This window comes from Panthera leo, chromosome B2 (assembly GCF_018350215.1).
Source record: "Panthera leo isolate Ple1 chromosome B2, P.leo_Ple1_pat1.1, whole genome shotgun sequence".
Taxonomy (NCBI): Eukaryota; Metazoa; Chordata; class Mammalia; order Carnivora; family Felidae; genus Panthera; species Panthera leo.
Window position 1 is genome coordinate 66,260,538 of NC_056683.1, and position 23,964 is coordinate 66,284,501.

General features: G+C 37.7%; 1 protein-coding gene across 4 annotated transcripts in view; it reads left to right on the top strand.

The window, feature by feature from the left end:
* Positions 1-23,964, top strand: part of CD109 (CD109 molecule) — a 176,008-nt gene that overhangs the window by 108,437 nt on the left and 43,607 nt on the right. For all 4 annotated transcript variants that reach the window (XM_042939173.1, XM_042939171.1, XM_042939172.1 and 1 more), the window contains 10 exons: positions 2,471-2,695; positions 3,547-3,648; positions 3,737-3,802; positions 4,672-4,848; positions 8,055-8,207; positions 14,737-14,811; positions 15,241-15,301; positions 18,979-19,120; positions 20,026-20,143; positions 22,967-23,080. In XM_042939173.1, coding sequence (XP_042795107.1) covers positions 2,471-2,695; positions 3,547-3,648; positions 3,737-3,802; positions 4,672-4,848; positions 8,055-8,207; positions 14,737-14,811; positions 15,241-15,301; positions 18,979-19,120; positions 20,026-20,143; positions 22,967-23,080 — 1,233 coding nt within the window. The remainder of the gene's footprint in view (positions 1-2,470; positions 2,696-3,546; positions 3,649-3,736; positions 3,803-4,671; positions 4,849-8,054; positions 8,208-14,736; positions 14,812-15,240; positions 15,302-18,978; positions 19,121-20,025; positions 20,144-22,966; positions 23,081-23,964) is intronic.

Sequence of the window (23,964 nt, forward strand, 5' to 3'; positions counted from 1 at the left end):
ATATTTTCAGTGCTTTTCAAAAAAATTAAGCCCAAAGTAGATAAATTACTTTTCCCCTTTAGATATGTGAAATATATAGAATTGCTCCCAAATGAACTTTGTCTAAGTTTTCTAAAAAAGTAGTTTCCAACAGAAGTGTTTTCCTCAAAAAAATTTTAATAAGCAATTTAAGTTAGATTTGGATTGCTACATCAAAGCTTTTATAAATTACTAGAAAGAATTAGATGTTAGTAAAAATATTTCAATTTCAGTTTGATTTTCATAATGACTAATTTTAGTTCTAGCAAAGATGTTGCATTAAAAATTATTAAATCTACTTATTATTATTATTATTATTATTATTTAACACTTATTAGGTGAATTTTGGCAATGTGCAAGGCAGGTTGCTGGGTGGGGCTTACAGAATTAAGAAGAACCCAGTCCCTACCCTGGATTCACAGTTTTTGTGATGGTGACAAATAATGATTTAAGGCAGGATAATGTCAATGTCATGAATACATTTCTGTAGTGATTTAAATAATTTTTTTAATGTTTATTTTTTGAGAGAGAGAAAGAGACAGACAGACAGAGAGACAGAGCACAAGTGGGGGAGGGGCAGAGAGAGAGGGAGACACAGAATCCGAAGTAGGCTCCAGGCTCCGAGCTGTCAGCACAGAGCCTGATGCGGGACTTGAACTCATGAACCATAAGATCATGACCTGGCCAAAGTCAGATGCTTAACCAACTGAGCCACTCAGGTGTCCCCATTTCTGTAGTGATTTAAAGCAGGGGCTGGCAAACTTCTTCTGCAAAGGGCTAGATAGTAAATATTTTTTAGCTTTGTGGGACATATTATCTCTGTGACAGATACTAACCCTGCCATTGTAGCATGAAAGCAGCCGTAACTACTTTGTAACCAAATGAGGGTGGCTGTGTCTAATAAAACTTTATTTACAAAAAGACTGGATTTGGCCTCCCTGCCCACCATAGTTTGCTGATCTCTGGTTTAAAGAAAGAAGCTCTCTCTTCTTGTTGAATGGATCAAGAGAAGTTTTAGATAATTCCTGATTTCAATGATCATATAATTTAGTTTGAAAAGGTAAGAAAAAACCCCTTGAGGCTGCAAATGGTAACTTCCAAATGAATAGAGTGAAACATTGAGAGTTTGGGGAGGAAGAGTTGTCCTTGGGATAGGGATGAGGGTCATTAAAGGATGCTTTATGGAAGGGGAAGATGTAAGCTATTTGTTAAAAGATCAGTAGGATTTTATTTTATTTTTAAAATATTTTTTAAGTATTTATTTTGTTTTTGAGAGAGAGAGAGAGACAGATTGTGAGCAGGGGAAGGACAGAGAGAGGGAATCTGAAGCAGGCTCCTGGCTCTGAGCTGTCAGCACAGAGCCCGATGCAGGGCTCAAACTCACAAACTGTGAGATCATGACCTGAGCTGAAGTCAGATGCTTAACTGACTGAGACACCCAGGCACCCCAAAAGATCAGTAGGATTTTAAATGTTTGGTGTAGGGGTGGGAGATGGAGAGCGAGATGAACTGAGACACAGGTGAGAGCCTTGCTTCTCAAGTTCAGGTGCCTTCCCCCGGATCAGTTCAATTGTAGCAGGGAGTTTGTGTCCTGGAGTGGTGAGAGTGAAAACAGGGGGTGAAGTGGGGGGAGTTGTAGAGGATCCTAAATGGCACATGCATGTTTTTGAACTTTATGCTTTAGTCAATGAAGAGCCTAGGTGCCTTATGAACGTTGGAGGGGTATGGTGACAGCAGTATTCCAGGGAGACCGATCAGGCTATGTGCGGGAGGATGGCTGTAGCCCAGGAGTGAGGTGTTGAGTAGCCTCAAGGGGATGGATGTGCAAGTGGAGAGGATGCAAGAGAGAAGTATAAGACTCGGTGTTTATTGGATTTGGGAGGTGGGAAGAGGGAGGGGGAAATCCAGAGATGTTAAGTCGGCAGAATTGTGGTGTTAGCAAAAATAGAAGAGGCAAGATGGTTGCTCAGTTATAGATGTGCTGAATTTGGGGTGACAGGGATATACAAGTAGAAATTTCCTGCAAGTAGAACTTGGAGGTTTTGAGTATGAGCTCCAGAGCAAGGTGAGGAAAGCAGTAAGAGGGATGAGGTCTTTGAGAAAAAGAGAAGCACAGATAACTGGTAATTTGACCTTGACAAATTCCCCAATTTAGGGAAAGGAGGGAGGAACCCAAAAGGACACTGTGAGGATGCAGAAAGGGGGCTTTGGAACAAAGAAGGCAGTTGTGGAACCATGGAAGGCAAGAGAAGCAATAATATCAAGAAGGGAATGGTCAGTAGTGTTGGATGCTATCTAGAGAGAGTGCTTCATCTGGAGGTTAGGGTACTGCCAACAGTTTTTGAGAGTTCAGTTTCATGGGAGTAGCACAGATGGGAACTAGATTCAGCTGAACTTCAATTCTTTATTTTTCTTGTTACCCGTTTTTAAACTGTTGTGTTTTGACAATTAGGTGAAGGTAACCCGTGCTGATGGCAATCGACTGACTTTTGAAGAAAGAAGAAATAATGTAGTTATAACAGTGACACAGAAAAACTCTTCCGAGTACTGGAGCAGATGGGGCAGCAGGAACCAGGAACTAGAAGCTGTCCAGATCATAAATTATACTGTCCCTCAAAATGGAATCTTTAAAATTGAATTCCCAATCCTGGATGATTCCAATGAGCTACAGTTGGAGGTGCCATCTGTTTCTCATCATTATGTTACTGCAACAACATCATTAAAATTGTAATCTCGTGGTAGGCACTCAACCTATTAGAAGTCAAAGTGCACAGGAAGTAGGAAGTAGACACATGTTTCTATTTTAAAAAATGGGGGAGTGTTAAAAGTAATAACAGTGGGTGAGGGGTAGACGAAATGCTTCCTTATAAATTCATTCTGAAGAGCACAGTAAAATATAGCAATCTGAAGGTATGATGAAGAAGCTCCCCAAATTCCAGCCTAGATTGGTTTTCAATCATTTGGAAGTGTATTTTGGCAGAAGCTGAAATGAAAAAGGAAAATGTTTTTTTAAACCTACACTCTTTTGCTGAGTTCCTTCTCAGAGTGGCTCATCTGAGATCCCCCCACCCCCAACCATTCTTGATATCTTTCTTTTCGTTACTTGGTTCTGCCACACGTTTGGCCCTTTGAGTTTCACACTATTGGTAGATCACATGGGCTGATATGATTTCTTGCTTGTAAATGGACTGTGTGTTGTGGAGAGAAGGAAAGGAGTCCTTTCTCATTTTGTTCTCTCTTCTCACAGAGTTTCCCGATAATATGCTTTTGTTTCTGAAATAAATTAGGACTACACTTTTTCCTCTTAGATCATGGTGATGAAGACCCTCTTCTGTGTTTTAAAGCTGTCACTTTCTTTACAGTATAAGCTATAAAATGATGAAGAGCCAATGGCTGGGGAACAGATTTTTCCTATGAGAGAAAAAAGGAAAAGTGCATTTGCCTTTCAGGAATTGTAAAACAGATAGTATTTTTTCTCAGGGTGTTACTAAGGATGAAAATTTATAGCTCCCTTTTCTTTTGTTATAGGCCTCTTTTCTTAACAGTGTGAGTAGCATGGCAGTTCATGGTATGTTTAAGTCTCCCAGTAAAGCATACATCCAACTAAAAATGAGAGATGAAAATATAAAGGTAATGGGTGCAGTCACTTTTAATTACAATATAATTGTACTCTTTTGTCATTAATGTGTATTCATTAATTAAGATTTTTTTTTTCTAGGTGGGATCACCTTTTGAGTTGGTGGTTAGTGGCAACAAGCCACTAAGGAAGGAGTTAAGCTATATGGTAATCAATAGAGAATCTAAATTTATTATCTCTTATAGAATCATCTCAAATGAGCTACCTTATGTCTCCCTTATGTGTATACGAAACTCACTAATTTTTATGTTTATTTTTTAAAGTTTATTTCTTTATTTTGAGAGAGAGAGAAAGAGAAAGAGAGAGAGAGTGTGTGTGAGCAGGGGAGAGGCAGAGAGAGAGGGAGAGACAGAGAACCCCAAGCAGGCTCTGCGCCATCAGCGTGGAGCCCAACAGGGGGCTCGAACTCAAAGATCACGAGGTCATGACCAGAGCCGAAACCAAGAATCAGACACTTAACTGACTGAGCCACCCTGACGCCCCTAGACTAAACTCACTAATTTTTAAAATTCAGTCTCATACCCTTTAGCCTGCCCTTTTTATATTGCAATCAAATTCCTTTTTTCTCTTTTCACCTATATTTGCATTTCCAATTTAAGATGGGTGATTAAATCTTGCATTATGTTTAAAATTTAAGTTTCTATGAGATAATCCACATAAGTTCATCGTAGAAAATTATAAAGTATGAGAAAAACAAAAAAATAAAAATTGCTACCCATAGATTTGAATCTTTCTAATTCAGCTCTCCCCAGTGGTGCTCTATATTCTCTACTCAAAAATAAATTAACTGTGAAGCTACTGATGTCTCAGTCAGTTATTTCTTTATCTTATCCTTTTCTGTTTCCTGGCTTATATTCTCTCTGTTGGTCAGGGAGGTTTCCTTGCACTGAAAAATGCTTTGAAGTTGGTTTAAGTCAACAGTTTGTGTGTATGGTTAAAATTGTGTTAAATATAGCTGCAGTTGAGAGTCTCATTAGCTTTGGCATAAAATGAAACTCTTCTGCTACTCTTTTCAGGTAATATCCAGGGGACAGTTGGTGGCTGTAGGCAAGCAAAATTCAACAGCCTTCTCTTTAACACCAGAAAATTCTTGGGCTCCAAAAGCCTGTATTATTGTGTATTATATTGAAGATGATGGAGAAATTATAAATGATGTTCTAAAAATTCCTGTTCAGCTTGTTTTTAAAAATAAGGTAAGATTTAAGGTAATGATGTGAGAAGAAAACTTCATACTGGTGAAGTCTGAGAAATGCAATATTTCTTTAGAAAAGTATCATTAAATAACATTGGTTAGAAATTTATACTTCTAGAACTATGGTTAAATCCCTTCAGTATTATTGCCACATACAGATTTTCACATGTGGAGTTATTGGGCAGTGTGGGTCTTATTTGTAAGTTATGATTCTTGGCTTTAAGACTTGAACTCAATTTCTTGAAGTTATTTCAGGATTTCTCAAATGGCGGGGTCCATATTGTTCTGGCATGCAGTTCCAGCAGTAATACAGAATTTGTGTGGTGCTGATACTGGCGTGGGAGTGAAATGAAGCACGTGTAGGGAACGAGGCCGTCAGCAGTGATATGTGGAAGCAGAGCCCAGATTTGGTTTATCCGTTTCATGGGCCTGGAATCTAACCCGGGACAGATTTACAGGACGCTTGGCTACCTTGCATGTGGAGATCTGTGTGGAGTTTGGTCTCCAAAAGCACCAGGGATTTTTGTAGCTTAAGGTGTATGGCTTGTGTGGGATGCCCCCTTGAACCTCAACTTTGAGAAGTAACCTGGCTGAAAGAGTGCATGATGGAATTGAATCATCTAGTGCATAATAAAATGAGCCATTGTTCTGAGAGCTGCTGCCTTCTCAGGTTTTTTTAGGCAAAATAATCATTGTTTAAAAGTATTGATTTGCCAAGTACGATTCTTTGATAGCATTTCTGTTTGCTTAGTTTGTTAAACTTCTGAGAGGTTGTAGTAGTCATACATGTCTTATGTTGACAGTTGTTAATTAATTTTGTCAAAATAGAATACAGACTTCTATTTTTCACTTTATGAAAAGTTTTTTCAAAGATAATGGTATGCTCTGTTATTGTTAGAGAGCAAATTTTGACTTGTAGTGATTCCATTAATCCCATAACAAAGATGAATTCTAAAGTAGGAGTTGGACTTAAGGCATATATCTTTGAAAGTGAGACCAAGTTTTAAAAAAGTTTAGTGTAAGAGGTTGTTGGCTTTGAGGAAGCAGAGTATATAAATAGCATAATTCCAAGAAATTTCTTAGATATGAAAGATAAATATAATTTCAGCTATATTTGCAAAGATATATCTTTCTCTACTTTTATTTTTAACGTTTTATTTATTTTTGAGGCAGGGAGAGACAGAGCATGAACGGGGGAGGGTCAGAGAGAGAGGGAGACACAGAATCTGAAGCAGGCTCCAGGCTCTGAGCTGTCAGCACAGAGCCCGATGCGGGGCTTGAACTCACGGACCGTGAGATCATGACCTGAGCCGAAGTCGGATGCTTAACCGACTGAGCCACCCAGGCGCCCCTCTACTTTTATTTTTAAGTAATCTCTACACCCAATGTGGGGCTCAAACATATAACCCTGAGATCAAAAGTCACATGTTCTACTGACTGAGCCAGCCAGGCGCCCCTCTTTCTCTACTTTTTATATGTTTATTCCATTACTCACAAAGAAACTACAAATTTGAAAATAGAATATATTTAAGCAAGGGAAAATTAACGAGTCTTTTGGATGTTTGGTAATGACTGAACTGGATGGGATGTGGAAAGCACAAGAGATGGAGGGTTAGAAATCATCCACTCGTAAGTGTACATGGAAGCCATAGGGTCTCTGAGGCGCAGAGTCAAGAGTGAGAAGTACAAGGCTGGAACATGTTGCTCCCCTTCATTTTGGGTATACGTGGGGGAAACTTAAACTAAAAGTAAACTAGATACAGTGGTATAAAGGGTATATGTATAAAAAATTTCACTGGACAAGTTAAACAGGCAAGTCTTTATTCAAGACTGTTGCAATAGGGGAGAGAGATTGAATTCAACTTCATTAAAACAAAAGGCAGGAGAGGTTATTGATTGATTGATTGATTGATTGATTGAAAGCATAAGTGGGGGAGGGACAGAGAGAGAGAGAGAATCCCAAGCAGGTTCCACACTGTCAGCGTGGAGCCCAATGCAGAGCTCAAGCCCACGAATTGTGAGATCATGACCTGAAGTCATACACTTAAATGACTGAGCCACCCAGTTGCTCCGAAAGGCAGGAGAGTTTTAAGCAGTGAATGAGCTTGTGGAAAGGTACTGGAGGACACTGAGAAGAGATTGGTCAATGTGATTAGGCCATCTGTGTTTGCTAACTGTCAATGTATAAGTTAGGGTCTTATCCTCCCACAGAGCCTTGGGAGATCAATCAGTGATTCTTTTTTGGTGATTACATTTCAAAGGATTGGCTCCCAAGTCCTTGGGAGAGACATTCCTGGGTTGTAAAAGTGGCAAGAGGCTGGGAGAAGCCTTACATTTCAAAGGGACAGAGAAAGAATTTACAATTTCAAGTTTTCTAAAGTAAATGCTGTAAGTAAAGGGAGAATCAGGGGCTTATGGTCAGGAAGAAGCCTGTTCAGTCAAGTCGAGGGGAACAGTAAGGCAGTTTTGGTCAGGTAGTACAGTCACTGCAGAAGTAGAATGTTGAAATAGAGCTAGACAAGATGAGCCTTCTTAGTATGAAGGGGCCTCATGACAAAGCCATTCCGTTTTGCTGTGATGAGATGATTGAGGCTCATTAAGAAGTATGAGTTAGGGCCATCTTTGATGAATGTAATGAACAGAGGAAGTTCAGGCAGCCATGGGGACACAGAGCATTGGGCCTAACTAGTGTTTGGTCTGATCACCTCTTCAGTTGGAAAGACATCTCCTTGTCCCCAACAGGAGTTCTGTGAGTCCCCAAGGGGCCTCTCCCTGGGCTCACTTCTAAGTTCAGGTTACCAGCACGTGGGCATCTCCAGTTTCTTTGCTCTTTCCTGTTCCTCCTCCAGGATACTGACCCTCCCCAGGTGTGCCAGGCACTGCTGTCTTCTTTTTAGTATTGGCTGGGGGATGAGGGGTATGGGAGAAAGGGAAGAGGAAAGATAGAGAAGTGAAGGAAAATTCAGATTTATGCCACTGTGGGAAGTTCTATTACTTGCAAATACTGTGAGTAAAGTTTTTTTTTTTTTTTGTTTTTAAATTCCTTCCCCCAGAGAAGGCTTATGTATGGTTTTAGAATGATCCCTGAGTCAAGGCAAATGGAGAATCTCTGCTAGATTTTGAGTCCTTTGAACTGCTGTTGGTGAGACATGTAAGTAATGCTTTAAAAAAGTCACATAACTCAATCCTGTTTTCTCTCTTTCTTAGATAAAGCTGTTTTGGAGTAAAACTCATGCTGCACCATCTGAGAAAGTCTCTCTTAGGATCTCTGTGACACAGCCAGACTCGATAGTTGGGGTTGTGGCTGTTGACAAAAGCGTGAATCTGATGAATGCCTCTAATGATATTACAATGGAAAATGTGAGTATAGCTATTTTTTCATTATAAAAATACATGCTAAAAGAGCAAAAAAGAAACTTTATTGCATTACTTCAAATATCTAAGGGAAATTTTATTGGTTCCTCTTCAAGTGTAAGTCAGTAATGAGTAAAGCTTCCAAATAAAAAGGATTTGCATTCTGGTTGTTGTGTTGGGAAGAGGCTTATGTGGTGAAGTGTCTTTGCTGTCTTACATGAGAGATGCCATCTAGAGTTTTCCCTCATTTTCGTACTGTATTTGAATTTAAGACTCTCGAGAAAGTACTAGGAAATTGACTTGTACAATTCTGGATGACCCTGGAGAAGAGAGCTTTCGATAATTTTGAAGTACTTTCTATTTTGGTTATACATAATGGTTATATATAATTACTGCCTCATTGAATTAACTATTTGTGGTATATTGAAGGAGTGAAATCCTGTTAATTTGCAGAACACTTATAAACCAAGAAATATATAAACCTCTAGTTACATTAGTTACATAAACTAATCCTCTATTCATTAATCAATTTTGCTTTGTAAGTTCATTGTTGTTCATTTTTATATGTAAGTTCTTGATGTATTCTTGTATATATCCTGGATATACCCTAGCCATTGCTAGTTGAAATCTAGATTGTATAACCTATGTCAATTAATTGATTAAGTATAGTAATTAACAACACATGGGAAAAAAAGATATAAATGTTTAGGCTAATTTGGTCATCTTGAGAAAAATTATATATTTTTTCAGCTTATAAAGGTAATTTTTCTCAATCCCTTTATTTATTTTTTAAATTATTTATGCATTTATTTATTTTGACTTGTTTTATTTTTTATTTTTTTAAATTTACATCCAAATTAGTTAGCATATAATGCAACAATGATTTCAGGAGTAGATTCTTTAGTGCCCCTTACCCATTTAGCCCATCCCCCCTCCCTCCAGTAACCCTCAGTTTGTTCTCCATATTTATGAGTCTCTTCTGTTTTGTCCCCTCCCTGTTTTTATATTATTTTTGTTTCCCTTCCCTTATGTTCATCTGTTTTGTCTCTTAAAGTCCTCATATGAGTGAAGTCATATGATTTTTGTCTTTCTCTGACTGACTAATTTCACTTAGCATAATACCCTCCAGTTCCATCCATGTAGTTGCAAATGGCAAGATTTCATTCTTTTTGATTGCCGAGTAATACTCCATTGTATGTGTATATATATATATATATATATATATATATATATATATATATACCACATCTTCTTTTTCCATTCATCCATCAATGGACATTTGGGCTCTTTCCATACTTTGGCTGTTGTTGATAGTGCTGCTATAAACATGGGGGGGTGCATGTGTCCCTTCGAAACAGCACACCTGTATCCCTTGGATAAATGCCTAGTAGTGCAATTGCTGAGTCATAGGGTACTTCTATTTTTAGTTTTTTGAGGAACCTCCATATTGTTTTCCAGAGTGGCTGCACCAGCTTGCATTCCCATCAATCCCTTTTAAAAAAGATTCATTTAAAACAAATTGGTCATTTTTTTCTCTTAATATTAAAAAACTCATGTTATTCTAAAAAGTCTATAGCATTTTGGATTTGATTTAACTGAATTTAGTAATATCTCTCATTTTATAGATTTCTAAATATCTTAAGTATATTATTTCATTTTTGTTTCCCTGTGTATGTACACACACACACACACACACACACATGCACACACACATACACACACACCTCTATCTAGTGCTTGTGCTCTATTTCTGTCTTTGTTTCTTTGTCTATCTTTTAATATATTTACATAAAATTTTGTCATATATAAGATTGCTATCCCATGGGGCGCCTTGGTGGCTCATTTAAGCGTCCAACTTCGGCTCAGGTCATAATCTCACAGTTCAAGAGTTCGAGACCCACATCAGGCTCCGTGCTGACAGCTTGGAGCCTGGAGCCTGCTTTGGATTCTGTGTCTCCTTCTCTCTCTGCTTGCACTCTGTCTCTCTCTCTCTGCCTCTCTCTAAAAATATAAACATTAAAAAAACAAAAGATTGTTATCCCAGCTTTCTTTTGGTTCAAACTTGCTGGCATATTTTTCTACCTTTTTATTTTCAAGCTTTTATAAGTTTTCCTTTAAGTTTATCTTGTAGGTAGCATGTTATTATATTATATTTTGTTTTTGTTTTTAATGTCTGGTAGTCCATATCTTTTAATAAGCTTATTTAACACATTTACAAGTATGGTAATTCTTGTCTTAATTAGGAATTATTTCTACTTTATTTCATATTTTTAAATGTAATTACTTTTCTTCCCTCTTTTTATTTTTATTTTTTCCAGGGGTTAGATCAAATTTTATTCTTCTGGTTTGTAAGTTATACATTCTGTTTTTGTTCCTATGACAGAGGCCCTTAACTCATGAACCATACTACTATTTATTCTTGCTGATTTCTTAAGACTATCAAAATTCTATCTTCACCAGACAAGACGAGCATTTTTTCGCATGCTCTCATTTTATTTTATTTTTTAAATTTTTTAAAATGTTTATTTATTTTTGAGAGAGAAAGAGAGAGAGACAGACAGAGGTGTGAGTGGGGGAGGGGCAGAGAGAGGGAGACACTGAATCCGAAGCAGACTCCAGGCTCTGAGGTGTTAGCAGAGAGCCTGATGCAGGGCTCGAATTGGGAATGGTGAGATCATGACCTGAGCTGAAGTCGGATGCCTAACCAACTGAGCCACCCAGGTGCCCCAGTATGCTCTCATTTTCTTGCACATCCCTTTTGTCTTTCACTTGTTACCACCTTCTTCTCCAATCCTGCCCAGACCATGTTGTGATTGTACAGGATTGTAATTCAGTGTCATTATTGATTGCCCTTGCAGTCTATGCTCTTCCTTCATTTTTTAATTCTGGAAATTTACATCTGTTATTTCTTCATTTGTTTCTTCATTCTCCATTTCTCTTCTTCTGAGACTCTTGTTATTCAGTGATTGGCATGTCTACTTCCATTCTCCATATCTCTTAGCTTTTTGTTTTATGTTCACTATCTTTTTGACTTTCCTTTTTTCCTTTGAGAGAGCTCCACAGTTGACTCTGCTCCCTGATCATCTATCAGTTGTATCTATCCTCCTTTGATTTCTTATATTGGGTTCTTTATGTCAGCTATTATATTTTTAATGTATATTATTTTCATTGGGTTCTTATCTTTCGTTCTTGTTTTTTTCTTTTTTTCAACGTTTTTTTTTTTTTTTTTTTTTTTTTATTTTTGGGACAGAGAGAGACAGAGCATGAACGGGGGAGGGGCAGAGAGAGAGGGAGACACAGAATCGGAAACAGGCTCCAGGCTCTGAGCCATCAGCCCAGAGCCTGACGCGGGGCTCGAACTCACGGACCGCGAGATCGTGACCTGGCTGAAGTCGGACGCTTAACCGACTGCGCCACCCAGGCGCCCCATCGTTCTTGTTTTATATTGCTAATATTTTCTTTTATCTCCTTATGTCTATCTGCCATGTTTATTTTAAAATCTTGAACTGGCCTTTTCAATATTTCCCATCATATGTTATGTGTTGTCCATTTGGATGTCTTTTATGGAAGTCATACTCTTTGGATGTAGTTGATTTGGCAGCTGTTCTGATATTGTCCATTGGGGAAGGCTGAACACCCCATTCCAATCTGTGTAAGTCTTGTGAGTTTAAAGAGGGGGAGGGGTCAAGCTTCAGAGACTAGAGAACTACTCTTGATCTTCCCTGTGTGCTGCTGGCTTTTATTCAATGTTTCACTTTTAAGCTCTTAGGGAAAAGCATCACCAAGAAAAGGCAGTTTTTTGGGGTCATGATCCACCAGCTTTTAGGGTTTGGAGTGCAGAGGAAGAGTGAGTGCTTGGCCATGGGTCTGTCCACGTGTTTTCCTCAGTTTCTCCACCAGAAAAGCAGAGGTGCTGACCTGGTATTATCTTCCTGACCCTTATACAGGCAGTGTAGGCTGCTGGTGCAGCTGCTGATTTTGGCAGTGAAAATGCAAGGAATGATTGTCCCAAGGCTGCTTCCTGGAAAGAAGCAAGAGCAGAATTAAAAAATCTTTTCTCCAGACTGCCTCTAGCAGCTTTCTGCCACCCACTTCCTCCCAACACACCAGTTAAAGTTATCTTTTACTCTTCTCAGGCTTTTCTCATACCACTCATCCAAGTTTCCTACTTGCTTTTCTTGTTTCTCCAGAGTTGGCTCTGGAGAAGGGCATCAGGAGCCTGTGGTAATAGACCATTTTGGTTTCTTTTGTTCTTATTAAATTTATACATGGTGCCGAGAGACTCTTGAACACTTTGGGAAAATTTAAGTGTGCTAGATATTCCAGAAATGATTTTCAGACATCAGCCTTTGCTCCAGCCTTGGCAATGCCTTTTTGTTGAGCCAGTGAGAAAACGAGGATTTCTTTTTGAGATAGGTGTTTCTTCTTGATAATTCCATTGATTCATGCCTGAGTGTCAGGGGAAGGTGATCTTGCATGTATTTGTGTCCTATAGCAGAGTTTGAGTCTTGGGACTAAAATCTTTTCTCTCCATTATGTCTGGCTCTGGCTCCATTGTCTACAGTTGGACTATATACTGGTTGTATTTACCAGCTTGTTGAGATATTATGAAATTTTCTGTTTTCTCCTTCTGTTGTTTTCTTCTCGGTGCCTGTTCTAGCACCGTGTTTGCTTACCATGGATGTAGCTGCGGTTGTTGTTAGTGTGGCAAAAAAAGTGGATGCAGGTGTTTGATTTTAATTTTTTTTAACGTTTATTCATTTTTGAGAGACAGAGAGAGGCAGAGTGTGAGTGGGGAAGGGACAGACAGAGAGGGATATACAGAATCCGAAGCAGGCTCCAGGCTCTGAGCTGTCAGTACAGAGCCTGATGCAGGGCTTGAACCCACGAACTGCGAGATCATGACCTGAGCTGAAATCAGTCACCTAACCGACTGAGCCACCCAGGTGCTCCAGGTGTTTGATTTTAAATGTGTTTTTTTTTTTTAAATTTTTAAAAAAGTTTTATTTATTTATTTTAAGAGAGACAGAGACAGCATGAGTGGGGAAGGGACAGAGAAAGAGGGGGAGAGAGAATCCCAAGCAGGCTCTGTACGGCCTGTGCAGAGCCTGATGCGGGGCTTGAACTTACGAGACCACGAGATCATGACCTGAGATGAAATCAAGATTCAGACAGTCAGCTGAGCCACTGAGGGGCTCCAAACGTGGTTGTTTTTTAAATTTGCACTTAGACTCTTTCATGATTTGTATTCCTGCCTTTGTCTTAATTTGTCTAGTTAACGCTAATGTAAATAAGAGAGATAGGTTGAAATAGTTACCAAACTGTATAATATCTTAACTTTTTTTATTGTGGTGAAATGTATGTAACATAAAATTTGCCATTTTAACCATTTTTGAAAGACAATTCAGTGGCATTAATTACTTTCATGTTGTACAACGATCATCACTATCTGTTTCTAAAACTTTTTTGTTACCCCAGACAGACTCTGTAGCCATTAAGTGATAATTCTCCATTTCCCCCTATTCCCAGCCCCAGCCACCTCTAATCTACTTGTCTTTATGAACTTACTTGTCTAGACATTTCATATAAGAGGAATCATATAAAATTTTTTCCTTCTGTGTCTGCCTTATTTCACTTAGCTTAATGTTTTCAAGGTTCATCCATGTTGTAGCATGTATCTGAACTTCATTTCTTCTTATGGCTAAGTAATATTCTATTTGATGTATATACCACATTTTGCTTATCCATTCTTCTGTTGATGGACGTTTAAGTTGTTTCTGTCTTTTGGTTATTGTGACTGATGCCACAATGAACATTGGCCATACATGTATATCTGAGTGCCTGTTCTTTTCAGCATATACATTGGGATGGAATTGCTAGGTCATATTCTAATCTGTGTTTATCTCTTGGGAGCTGCCAACTTTACTCAGTCTTTTAGCCTATTTTACTCTCTCTTGCTAGTAATGAGTGCTGCTCTTAAAAAAATAACATTGCTAATGTGATTATGTAAATATCTCAATATAGAAAAAACTATCTCATTGATGTTATAATTTGCAGTGCTTTATCAATGAGGTTGAATATTTTTTCTGTTTGTTAATAATTTACATTTCTTTTTTGTAAACTATCTCTTTTTGTTATTTAAGAAAATGTAGTTAAGTGACATTTGCAGAACTTATATTAACCATCAAATTTAACCCGTTTATTTCTGCCAGAAGTATGGGTTGTTTTCAATGCTGACCCCTGTGTGTTGGTTTAGGAATTGACATTTAAATTCCTCCTGAGCAAACCTCAAGCCCACATTTCTTAGGAACTCTGGATTAGTGAACAGAGTGAAAATAAGTTAAAAGAATCAATGTAATTTTAGCTGATTGAATCATGAATAAGGCATTCAAATATTTTTGTTCCATTTGTGTCACTTTCAAATTAGATAAGCATGTGGGCTGTGTGTTATCTAAGTAACATACAAGAAATATTACAGAGGGCAGAACAGTATGATACAAATCAATTCATTCCACATATTTTATCTTCTCCTTAGGTGGTCCATGAGTTGGAGCTCTATAACACAGGGTATTATTTAGGCATGTTCATGAATTCTTTTGCAGTTTTTCAGGTATGTTTAGCTTATTATATAATTTGGAAAGATATAAATATCTTTTACTATTGCAAACACCTTCAGAATTAATTATCTGATTAACCTTTTATTAAATGTGTTGTTGAAGTATAGTGTGTTATATAAATATAATTTGAAATGGAAAGATAATCATCCTTCCAATTTTAAAAGCAAATGGAAAAAGTGTGTGTGTGTGTGTGTGTGTGTGTGTGTGTGTGTGTGTGTATCTGTATCTGTGTATGAGAGGGAGAGAGAGAATGCTCATGTATGTACCTAAATTCTCAAAAATGAGATAGAGTCAAAAAAACTCAAAATTTTCATGTCTGCATAAAAACAAATGAACAAGAGTGAATTAAGAGTATAGAAGACTGCTGTGACATTTTACAAAGCATTTAAACTTAAAAAAATTTTTAAAATTATTCTTTTTAGGAATGTGGCCTCTGGGTATTGACAGATGCAAACCTTATGAAGGATTACATTGATGGTGTTTGTAAGTAGAACCTAGCAATGTGCTTTCAAAGTATTTAAGTCTTTCATCTCAGGTATTTAAAATTACTTATAAGTATGGATGATTTCTGGTTTAATGGATATGGATATTGTGATTTCATTTTCTGTTCTCTTTTCCTAAAGTCTTTGGAGTTTAATGTACATTTGAGCCATGACATGGAATATTTGTCTGGGCTTCTGTCTAGATTTCCATTTGCTCCCTTGTAGTTCTTTGAAATGGTTATTTTTTTGGGGCATATTGGAAGATCCTATGCTTCCAATTTATATTGCAAACTGTGCTGTTATTTTGGAATTAGATAAAAGGAACAACATAGTTTTGAAACATTTTTGTTCTCTGGCATTTTGATGTTCACCTAGCATATAGCCCAGATGCCATAAGTATGCTGGTATATGCAGTGTGCACACACACACACGCATGTTCACCTAGAATATAACCCAGATGCCATAAGTATGCTGGTACATGCAGTGAGCATGCGTGAGTGCATGCACCTGCACACGTGCATGTCTCATCAGTCTGAGTTCTTCCTGAGCAGGGTCACACCTAGTTCCCTGTGTTGCTAAATAGAGTTGCTACCCAACTAATAATAAGAGTGCTTAGGAAGAAGTGAAATGTTTTGACTGAAGGAAGTGTGGAAATGAGAATGGTTAACTCCAGGAGTTGTTCTCTTTTCCTTTAGGTAACATTATGCTAATATCATCTTGTAAGGCTGTTACAATTTGTATCCCCGGATTCCCTATTCCTGCCAGGTCTTCTCAGTTACTCCACACTAAGCCCCAGGCTCTCCAGCTTTGGGCTGATTTTTGACACTACAGGATACCCGAGCCTCTGCCCTGAAGCAAAAAGATCATTGTATAGTATTAAAAATTTTATGAAATCATTATGATTTCTATGCATTAAAGATAATATGGTATGGTTAGCTTTCTTCATGTAACAATCCATCCTAGACACCTTCTAAGCAATCTTTTTCCATTCTCTCTTTGTTGGTATCTGCTTTTACCCATCTTTTTTCATCCTTACTTATCAAATCCTGATTTCCACTGTAATACTCATTCTGTTAGTAATACTTATTGTATCCTTTACATTTCCTAAGAACTTTCTTCTACCTTTTTTTCCCCACTGTTTAACAGAAGAAATTTGATCCTCCTACTAGCATACTGTGTCCCTAGAAACCTTCTTAAGTGACTGGCATTCATTTTTCTGCTTCTCTTCTGGATCAGGGTTCCTAAGTACATAATGTATCTTTTTTTTTTTTTTTAATTTTTTTTTAATGTTTATTTATTTTTGAGACAGAGAGAGACAGAGCATGAACAGGGGAGGAGCAGAGAGAGAGGGAGGCACAGAATCCGAAACAAGCTCCAGGCTCTGAGCTGTCAGCACAGAGCCCGATGTGGGGCTCGAACTCACGGACCGTGAGATCGTGACCTGAGCCGAAGTCAAACGCTTAACCCACCAAGCCACCCAGGTGCCCCAGTACATAATGTATCTTGCAGTCAGTACTATGGCATCAGTAGTTACTCAAGGTCACGTTATCACTGGAACACTGCTTTACTTTTAACATTTCAAATGCCTATCCTTCTACCTTGGATATTCACTCACTCCCTTAAATCTATTGAATGCCTTCTTTGTCCTTACTAGAGACCAGATATCTTCCTTGGTCTTGACTTCTGGTTATTCTGGGTTATTGGCTCCTTCTGCTTTCACTTTCCTCCAGTACTTGGCCTGGACCACCATGATTATTCAGTTTGGTAGCATTCTTCCCTACTTCCTTGGCATCTTCTTCATTAACCCAAACTTTGGAACATCTTGACTGTTTATCTTACCCCTCTGTTTCTGCATCCCACAAATACCTTAAATTCAGTATGTCACAAGCCAAGTTTATGATCTTCTCTTCCTTTACAACCTTGCTTTTCCTTAATATAATTTTATTGATATGTGATTCCTTGAATTGATATAATTTCAGACCTATGTTAATGAAATCATCATTTACCTAGATGCCTAAATCAGAAACCCACAACACATCCTTAGTTCCTTCCTCTCTGTCAGATGTGGAATAACATGGTAGTTAAGAAAAGGATTGCCATCAAATACTTCTGCTTTTAAGTTCTGGTGTTTTGACACTGAGAAAGTCAATTAACCTTTCTAAACCTCAAATCTCCAATTGAAATATAGTGCTAATAATATTATTGGTATTACAGGGGTATTATGATGTTAAATTCAAAAACATTTAAATTGTATGACACATGTTTAGCACTTATAAGTCTGCAATTACCTACTATTTTATTCCTCAGATCCAGTTCGTTCATTCATTATTTAATGGATAGTGATGATATTAATTGCATGCCTAGTATGTACGAGGCAATGAGATTTCAACTTGGTCTAGTGGGGCAAAACAATATATAATTAGAAGAGTGTGCTGAGGACTGGGGTGGGGGGAGTCAGCATGCCATGGGCATACACAGAAGTCATCCACCCAAGAGGCAGGGCAGAATCATCTCTTGAGACTATTCTTCCTCTCCTCTCCTTGCTTCAGGCCCTTGTCAGTGTCTCGTTGACTATTGTAATAACTTCCTAACTTAACTGCTTTGCCCACCTTCCATTTCCTCCAGCTCTAAGCCATTGTTCACACTGATGCCAGAGTTATCATTATAAAACATGAGCTGTGGGCTGGATCATGTTTCTAATTTATTCTAAAACCTTCAATAGGTCAAAATTGCTTAAAGGATCAATCTAAGTCCTTCAGCATGGGAGATTGGATATTTAATATCTGGATTTAGCCATTCTTTCTCTTCTCATTTTACGCCCCTCTTGCCTAATACTCACTGTCATATTTGGGACATGCCTTTGTACTTAGTTTACCTGCCCTGTGTCCCTTTCCCATGTGGGGTACTCTTTAACTGGAGACTTAAAGAAAACAGAATAAAAAAACCCCAAAACCCCTGCAAAATGGATTTTTTTCCCCTAGCCACACTATTTTCATCATTCAGATTTTGGATAAAATCAGCCATTATTGTGCACAATAGGCATTTTTTATATGTCTGTGTCACTCTTAACATGTTTACTACAGTTTTCTATTTGTCTCCTCCAATAGACTGTGAGTGAAGAAGCTCCCTGCATTCATCTTTGTATCCCTCGTACTGACTGTAGTCTATTTTTTTTTTACATTTTATTTTGAAATAATTATAGACTTATAGAAAAGTTGAAAAAATAGAAGTAGGTAATCCAGAGTTTGTATGGCAACATAGCTGTTTTTAAGTTAGTAAACAGGATGATTGTGGCATCTTATGGCTGGGATAGCCATTGGTAACTGGCACTAGGGAGCTAAAAAGAATAGAAAAATTGAAGGTAACTTTAAAAATGATTTAACTTATTTTTTAGCAACTGCACTGTAAGTAGTTTTTTAGGTGTTGGCCATATGGGCAGGAAACTTTTTTTTTTTTTTTTTTTTTTTAAGTTTTGGCATTGCCGTAACTGGCCACAGGGCCTTGGGTAAGTCACTTGACTTCTGTGGGTCTCAGGTGTCTCATCTGTAAAACGAGAAGGTTGGATAAGATGAGCTCTAAAGTCCCATTCAGCTGAGAGGTGCTGCAATTCCATGGACTGAGTTTATAATCATTCTCTACAGGGACTTTTTCCTAACAGTTGCCAATGTTGATTTTTAGATGACAGCGTAGAACTTGCCGAGAGGTTTGTGGAGGAAAATGAAGGATACTTGGTAGATTTCCATGACTTTTCTTCGGTTAGCGATCCACGTGTCAGAAAGCATTTTCCAGAGACTTGGATTTGGCTAGACACCAACATGGGGTAAAGATTTATCATGTTCTTTGCTTATATATATTTTGTTTAGTGTTATTTTTAAACAAGTTTTGTGTTCTTTCTAATGTTTAAGTGCAAACATATTGTGGTTAAAGCTAAATAAACCAAGAGGTTTTTAATCTTAGAACGATATTTAGTGTATTTAAATGTAGTATATAATAAAGCCACATGCAAATTGGGGCAGTGAGAGTATCATTAAGGAGAAGATAGACCTTCTTCTAACGAAGGGTGTTTTGAACTTCCTTGAAGTCTCATGGTTCTTGTTTGAGAAAATTGCTGAGAGTACACTTGTTGCCTTGGGGTGAGAGTACTGACGATTACTCTCTCGGCCTTGTAGCTCCTTATAAAACATCCCCGTGAGCCACAGGGAGAAGCAGCACAGGTGGTGGAGGGACTCAGCTTAGTTGACAAACCCTGTGCTATCTGGTCTAATGACTGAGCAGATGAATCATGAAATATGCATATATTTTATAGTCAGCCATGTATGGAAACTTGAAATAAGACACAAGTCAAAGCTCAAAACACACACACACAAATACATGACCAGGATACGGAGGGAAACTTTCACGTAAATTGACAGAAATAAATCAAGTTAAATTTGAAAATGTGTGTTTATTATCTGTACATTTATGAAAATAATGGTCATTCTGAAAGTGTAAACATTGTTGAAAGCTTTTAATGGAATATGAGTCAGGATGCAGTGTTATGGCCTTATTAAATGACCTGGTCCTTGAGAATTTGGGATCTGCCGTTTCATGCTCACTCAAAAAAATTTAGATAGGCAAACAATTTGGAAAACTAAAACTCTTCCAAAAATGGTTTAGGTTATGTTGACTTTTTTGGAAATGTGTCAGTTCTCAGGGTTGTGATTTTTGTTTTTATCTTGACTTTAGTTCCAAGATTTACCAAGACTTTGAAGTTACCGTGCCTGATTCTATCACTTCTTGGGTGGCTACCGCATTTGTGATCTCTGAGGACTTAGGTCTTGGACTAACCAGGACTCCAGTGGAGGTAGTATATGAAAGAGCTGCTTATAAATGTTAAAGTGCCCAAAGCAAAAAAAGTGTCCACTCTTCAATGGATTTTCAAAAAAAAATTGCTTATGATGTTGCTCAGTGTTTAGAGGTTCCTTGGCTTTTCCTTTTTGTTTTTTATTAGTTGTTTACTTTAGAATGTGAGCTGTATTGAACTCCTAAATGTGTTCCATCCATGTTAAGATTTGGATAAAAAGTTTATTATTGACTGAATCCAACCATTTCCAAAGGCCAGAAGACAGAGGGTTTCTGTGTGTCCCTCTGATAAGGATGAGCAGAACTTCTCAAGATGTCCCCTAGAAGACATGCCTTCACATTTCTGGTCAGATTGCAGCATATGTGACTTCCTAACCCAGTCGCTGGCGAGAGGAATATACACATTTGGTCTTAGACCAGTAGTTCTTACCTCTGTCATACCTGAAGCCCCCTTTTTATAACAGATATTTTGTTTTCCCCTTTACCATCTACAATGCAAGTCATAGAAAATATAGTATACTTACATACTCAATTAAAAAAATCCATATGATGCCTTAAGTGAAATATTGAGAAATAAAAGGAAAGTAATCTGTAATAAAGTAATACATATTACAGTATATAAGTTATCAGTCATAGCTGCACTAGGAGTCATATGTATTTAACTGTTTACTCCAGGCATGGAATCACCCTGTGTGTAATAGCTGCAAATCAAGTTTGATGTACACGTATTGTTTCAGCCACTCAAACACCTTGAGTAGTACTGCCTGTGGTGATGTCGGTTTCTGAAACTGAACGACTTTTGGTAAAGTTACAAACAAAACAAAGGGCAGTCTTCTGTTGATTTATAAAATAGCTGTATTTATGAAAAATTCAGTATGTATTGAGAAATGCAATATATTTCCAATATTTGGGTTCATATATAAGTTGGAATTAGGTTTGAAGTTCAGGTCATTACAAGAAGGTACTTTACATGAATGTCTGAAGAGATATTCAAGAATCATGAGGGACAGGGGACAGTTCTTCTGTCCTGAGCATTACAGACTTTCACCCACTATGTGTCAATGGTGCCCCTCAATCATTGTGACAATCTAAGACACTTTCACAAATGTCTAAGTAAACCTCTAGAGGAAATTACTGCTGCCAGTGACAACCATCGGCCTAAATTAATCAATGGCTGCTTTCAGAGGCAGGGTAGGGGTTCAGCTTCCCATGAAGGATTTGGCCAACAGTATCAGAATTGGGTCACCAATGAGGAAGTACATGTGCATGTATATGTTAGAACGTAGTAAGCAGAACATCGTCTAGACTTTCCACGTGTCTAAAACAGGGGTTGTTTGATTTGGCCACTTGGTGGAGTCATTATAGCACAGTAGGTCAGGAGCTTGACTCTGGCATCAGACATTCTGGGATCCATTTCTGGTTCCTTCATTTACTAGCAATGTGATCTTGTACTCGTTTCAGATATATCTGAATTTCAGATTTCTTTTCTGTAAAATATGTGCATAGAACCTGCCTCCTAGGAGTTGTAAGAATTAAATGAAATTGAGTAAAGTACCTATAAACTGTTGGGACCACATTAAAGTAAAAAGTTTCTGCACAGTGCAGGAAGCAATCAATAAAACTAAAAGGCAACCTACTGAACGGGAGAAGATATTTACAAATGACATATCCTATAAAGGGTTAAAATACAAAATATATAAAGAACTGATAAACTCAGTACCCCAAAACCAAATTATCCAATTAAAAATGGGCAGAAGACATAAACAGCTGTTTCTCCCAAGAAGATGTTACAGATGGCCAGGAGACACACGAAAAGATACTCAACATCACTTATCATCAGGGAAATGCAAATCAAAACTACAATGAATTATCACCTCACACCTGTCAGAATGGCTAAATTCAACAATACAAGAAACAACAAGTGTTGGCAAGGATGTGGAGAAAATGGAACACTCTTGCACTGTTGGTGGGAATGCAAATTGGTGCAGCCAATTTGGCTGTGCAAAACAATATGGAGGTTCCTCAAAAAACTAAAAATAGAACGTTATGATCCAAGAATCACACTACTGGATATTTACCCCCCCCCCCCCCCAAATACAAAAATACTAAAGCAAAGGGACATATGCACTCCCATGTTTATTGCAGCATTATTTGCAATAGCCAAACTATGGGAGCAACCCAAGTGTCCACTGATAGATGAATGGATAAAGGAGATGTGGTATATGTGTACATATGTGTATATATGTGTGTATATATATAAATATTATTCAGCCAGAAAAAAGAATGAAATCTTGGCATTTGCAACAACATGAATAGAGCTAGAGAGTATAATGTTAAGTCAAATGAGTCAGAGAAAGACAAATACCATATTATCTCACTCATGTACAATGTAAGAAACAAAACAAATGAGTGAAGGAAAAAAAAAAAAACCCAGATAGACAACCAAGAAACAGACTCTTAACTATAGCACAGATGGTTACCAGAGGGGTGATGGGTGGGAGGATGGGGTAGTAGGGGGTGGGGATTAGACAGTACACCAATTATCATGATGAAAATAAAATAAAATGATAAAAAAATAAAGTTCCTAGATCCTGGTAGGCATTTAGTAAAATGTAGTGATTAATATGTTAAATACCATAAGCCACATCAGTTTATCATCATCATTCATTTGGGGTAAGTTGCTGTTTGTTTCCTGTTGATAGGCAAGTGGACATTTCTATGTGAAATTATAGGCTTCATAGGTTTTGTGAGATTTACTTTTAATTGCATGTAATATGAAGCATTTTGACTTTAATAAAATATGTATTCATTGTGTTTTTTCCAGCTACAAGCCTTCCAGCCATTTTTCATTTTTTTGAATCTTCCCTACTCTGTTATCAGAGGTGAAGAATTTGCTTTGGAAGTAACCATATTCAATTATTTGAAAGATGCCACTGAGGTAATGTATTAAAAGTTTTGTTAATCATTCATACTTCAGGAAAAAATGGAGAAAACACACAGGGTTATTAATGTTTGGGCATCTGGGCATGTAAGCATTTTATACATTTCTGAGAGATTGAAAATAAACACACTTTGTCAGTGATTTCTTCTACTTATTAATGTCTAAGGATTGTATTAGTGTGTCTGTCCTTTCTTTCTTAATTTCTTGCATATGTTTTCTACTTGAGCCACGTAACTTCCTTACTGTATGTGAGGCAGGTCTGTGTCTTTCCTGACTCCCTGTGCTGTTTCCCAGCCTTCCCCACATCTAGAGGCATTGCCCCTTTGCACTGCCATTCTGTGTTCCTTGACTTATTCCTCTCAAGACCTGGCATAAAACTAGGATATCTTTCCTCACCCATTCTGTTCTGGGTTGTTTCCATGTTTTTATAATGTATTTTGTTTTGAATACAACGTATTCAAAACAAGGCTTTGTGTTTTGAGTCATGTGCCTAGTGTTTCCTTAGGTAGTCAGTTCCCTGGAAGGCAGGCTTAGGCCACCGTTTGTATTGTGCCCATAGTAGTGCTAACCAAGTGATTAATTCTTTCCCCTCAGAGTAAGTAGGACTATGTTATTAACTTTGTTAAGTGAAAATGCCACAATCTCATTAAGCACTATGTTTGTAAATTATTTTTAAATTGTACTTTTTAACGTAGTCAACAATGGTACTTTGAAAAGAGCAGAAGATCTGGAATCAGAAGGCCTGGATTCGACGTCCCACTCCAGCCCTTGCCAGCAAATAACTTAATGTAAAATGGGAATGATAATTCTTGTTTCTACAGAAAGTATTTTGAGAAAAAGATGAGAAAATAAATGGAAAACAATTCATGAAGTGTAAGGCC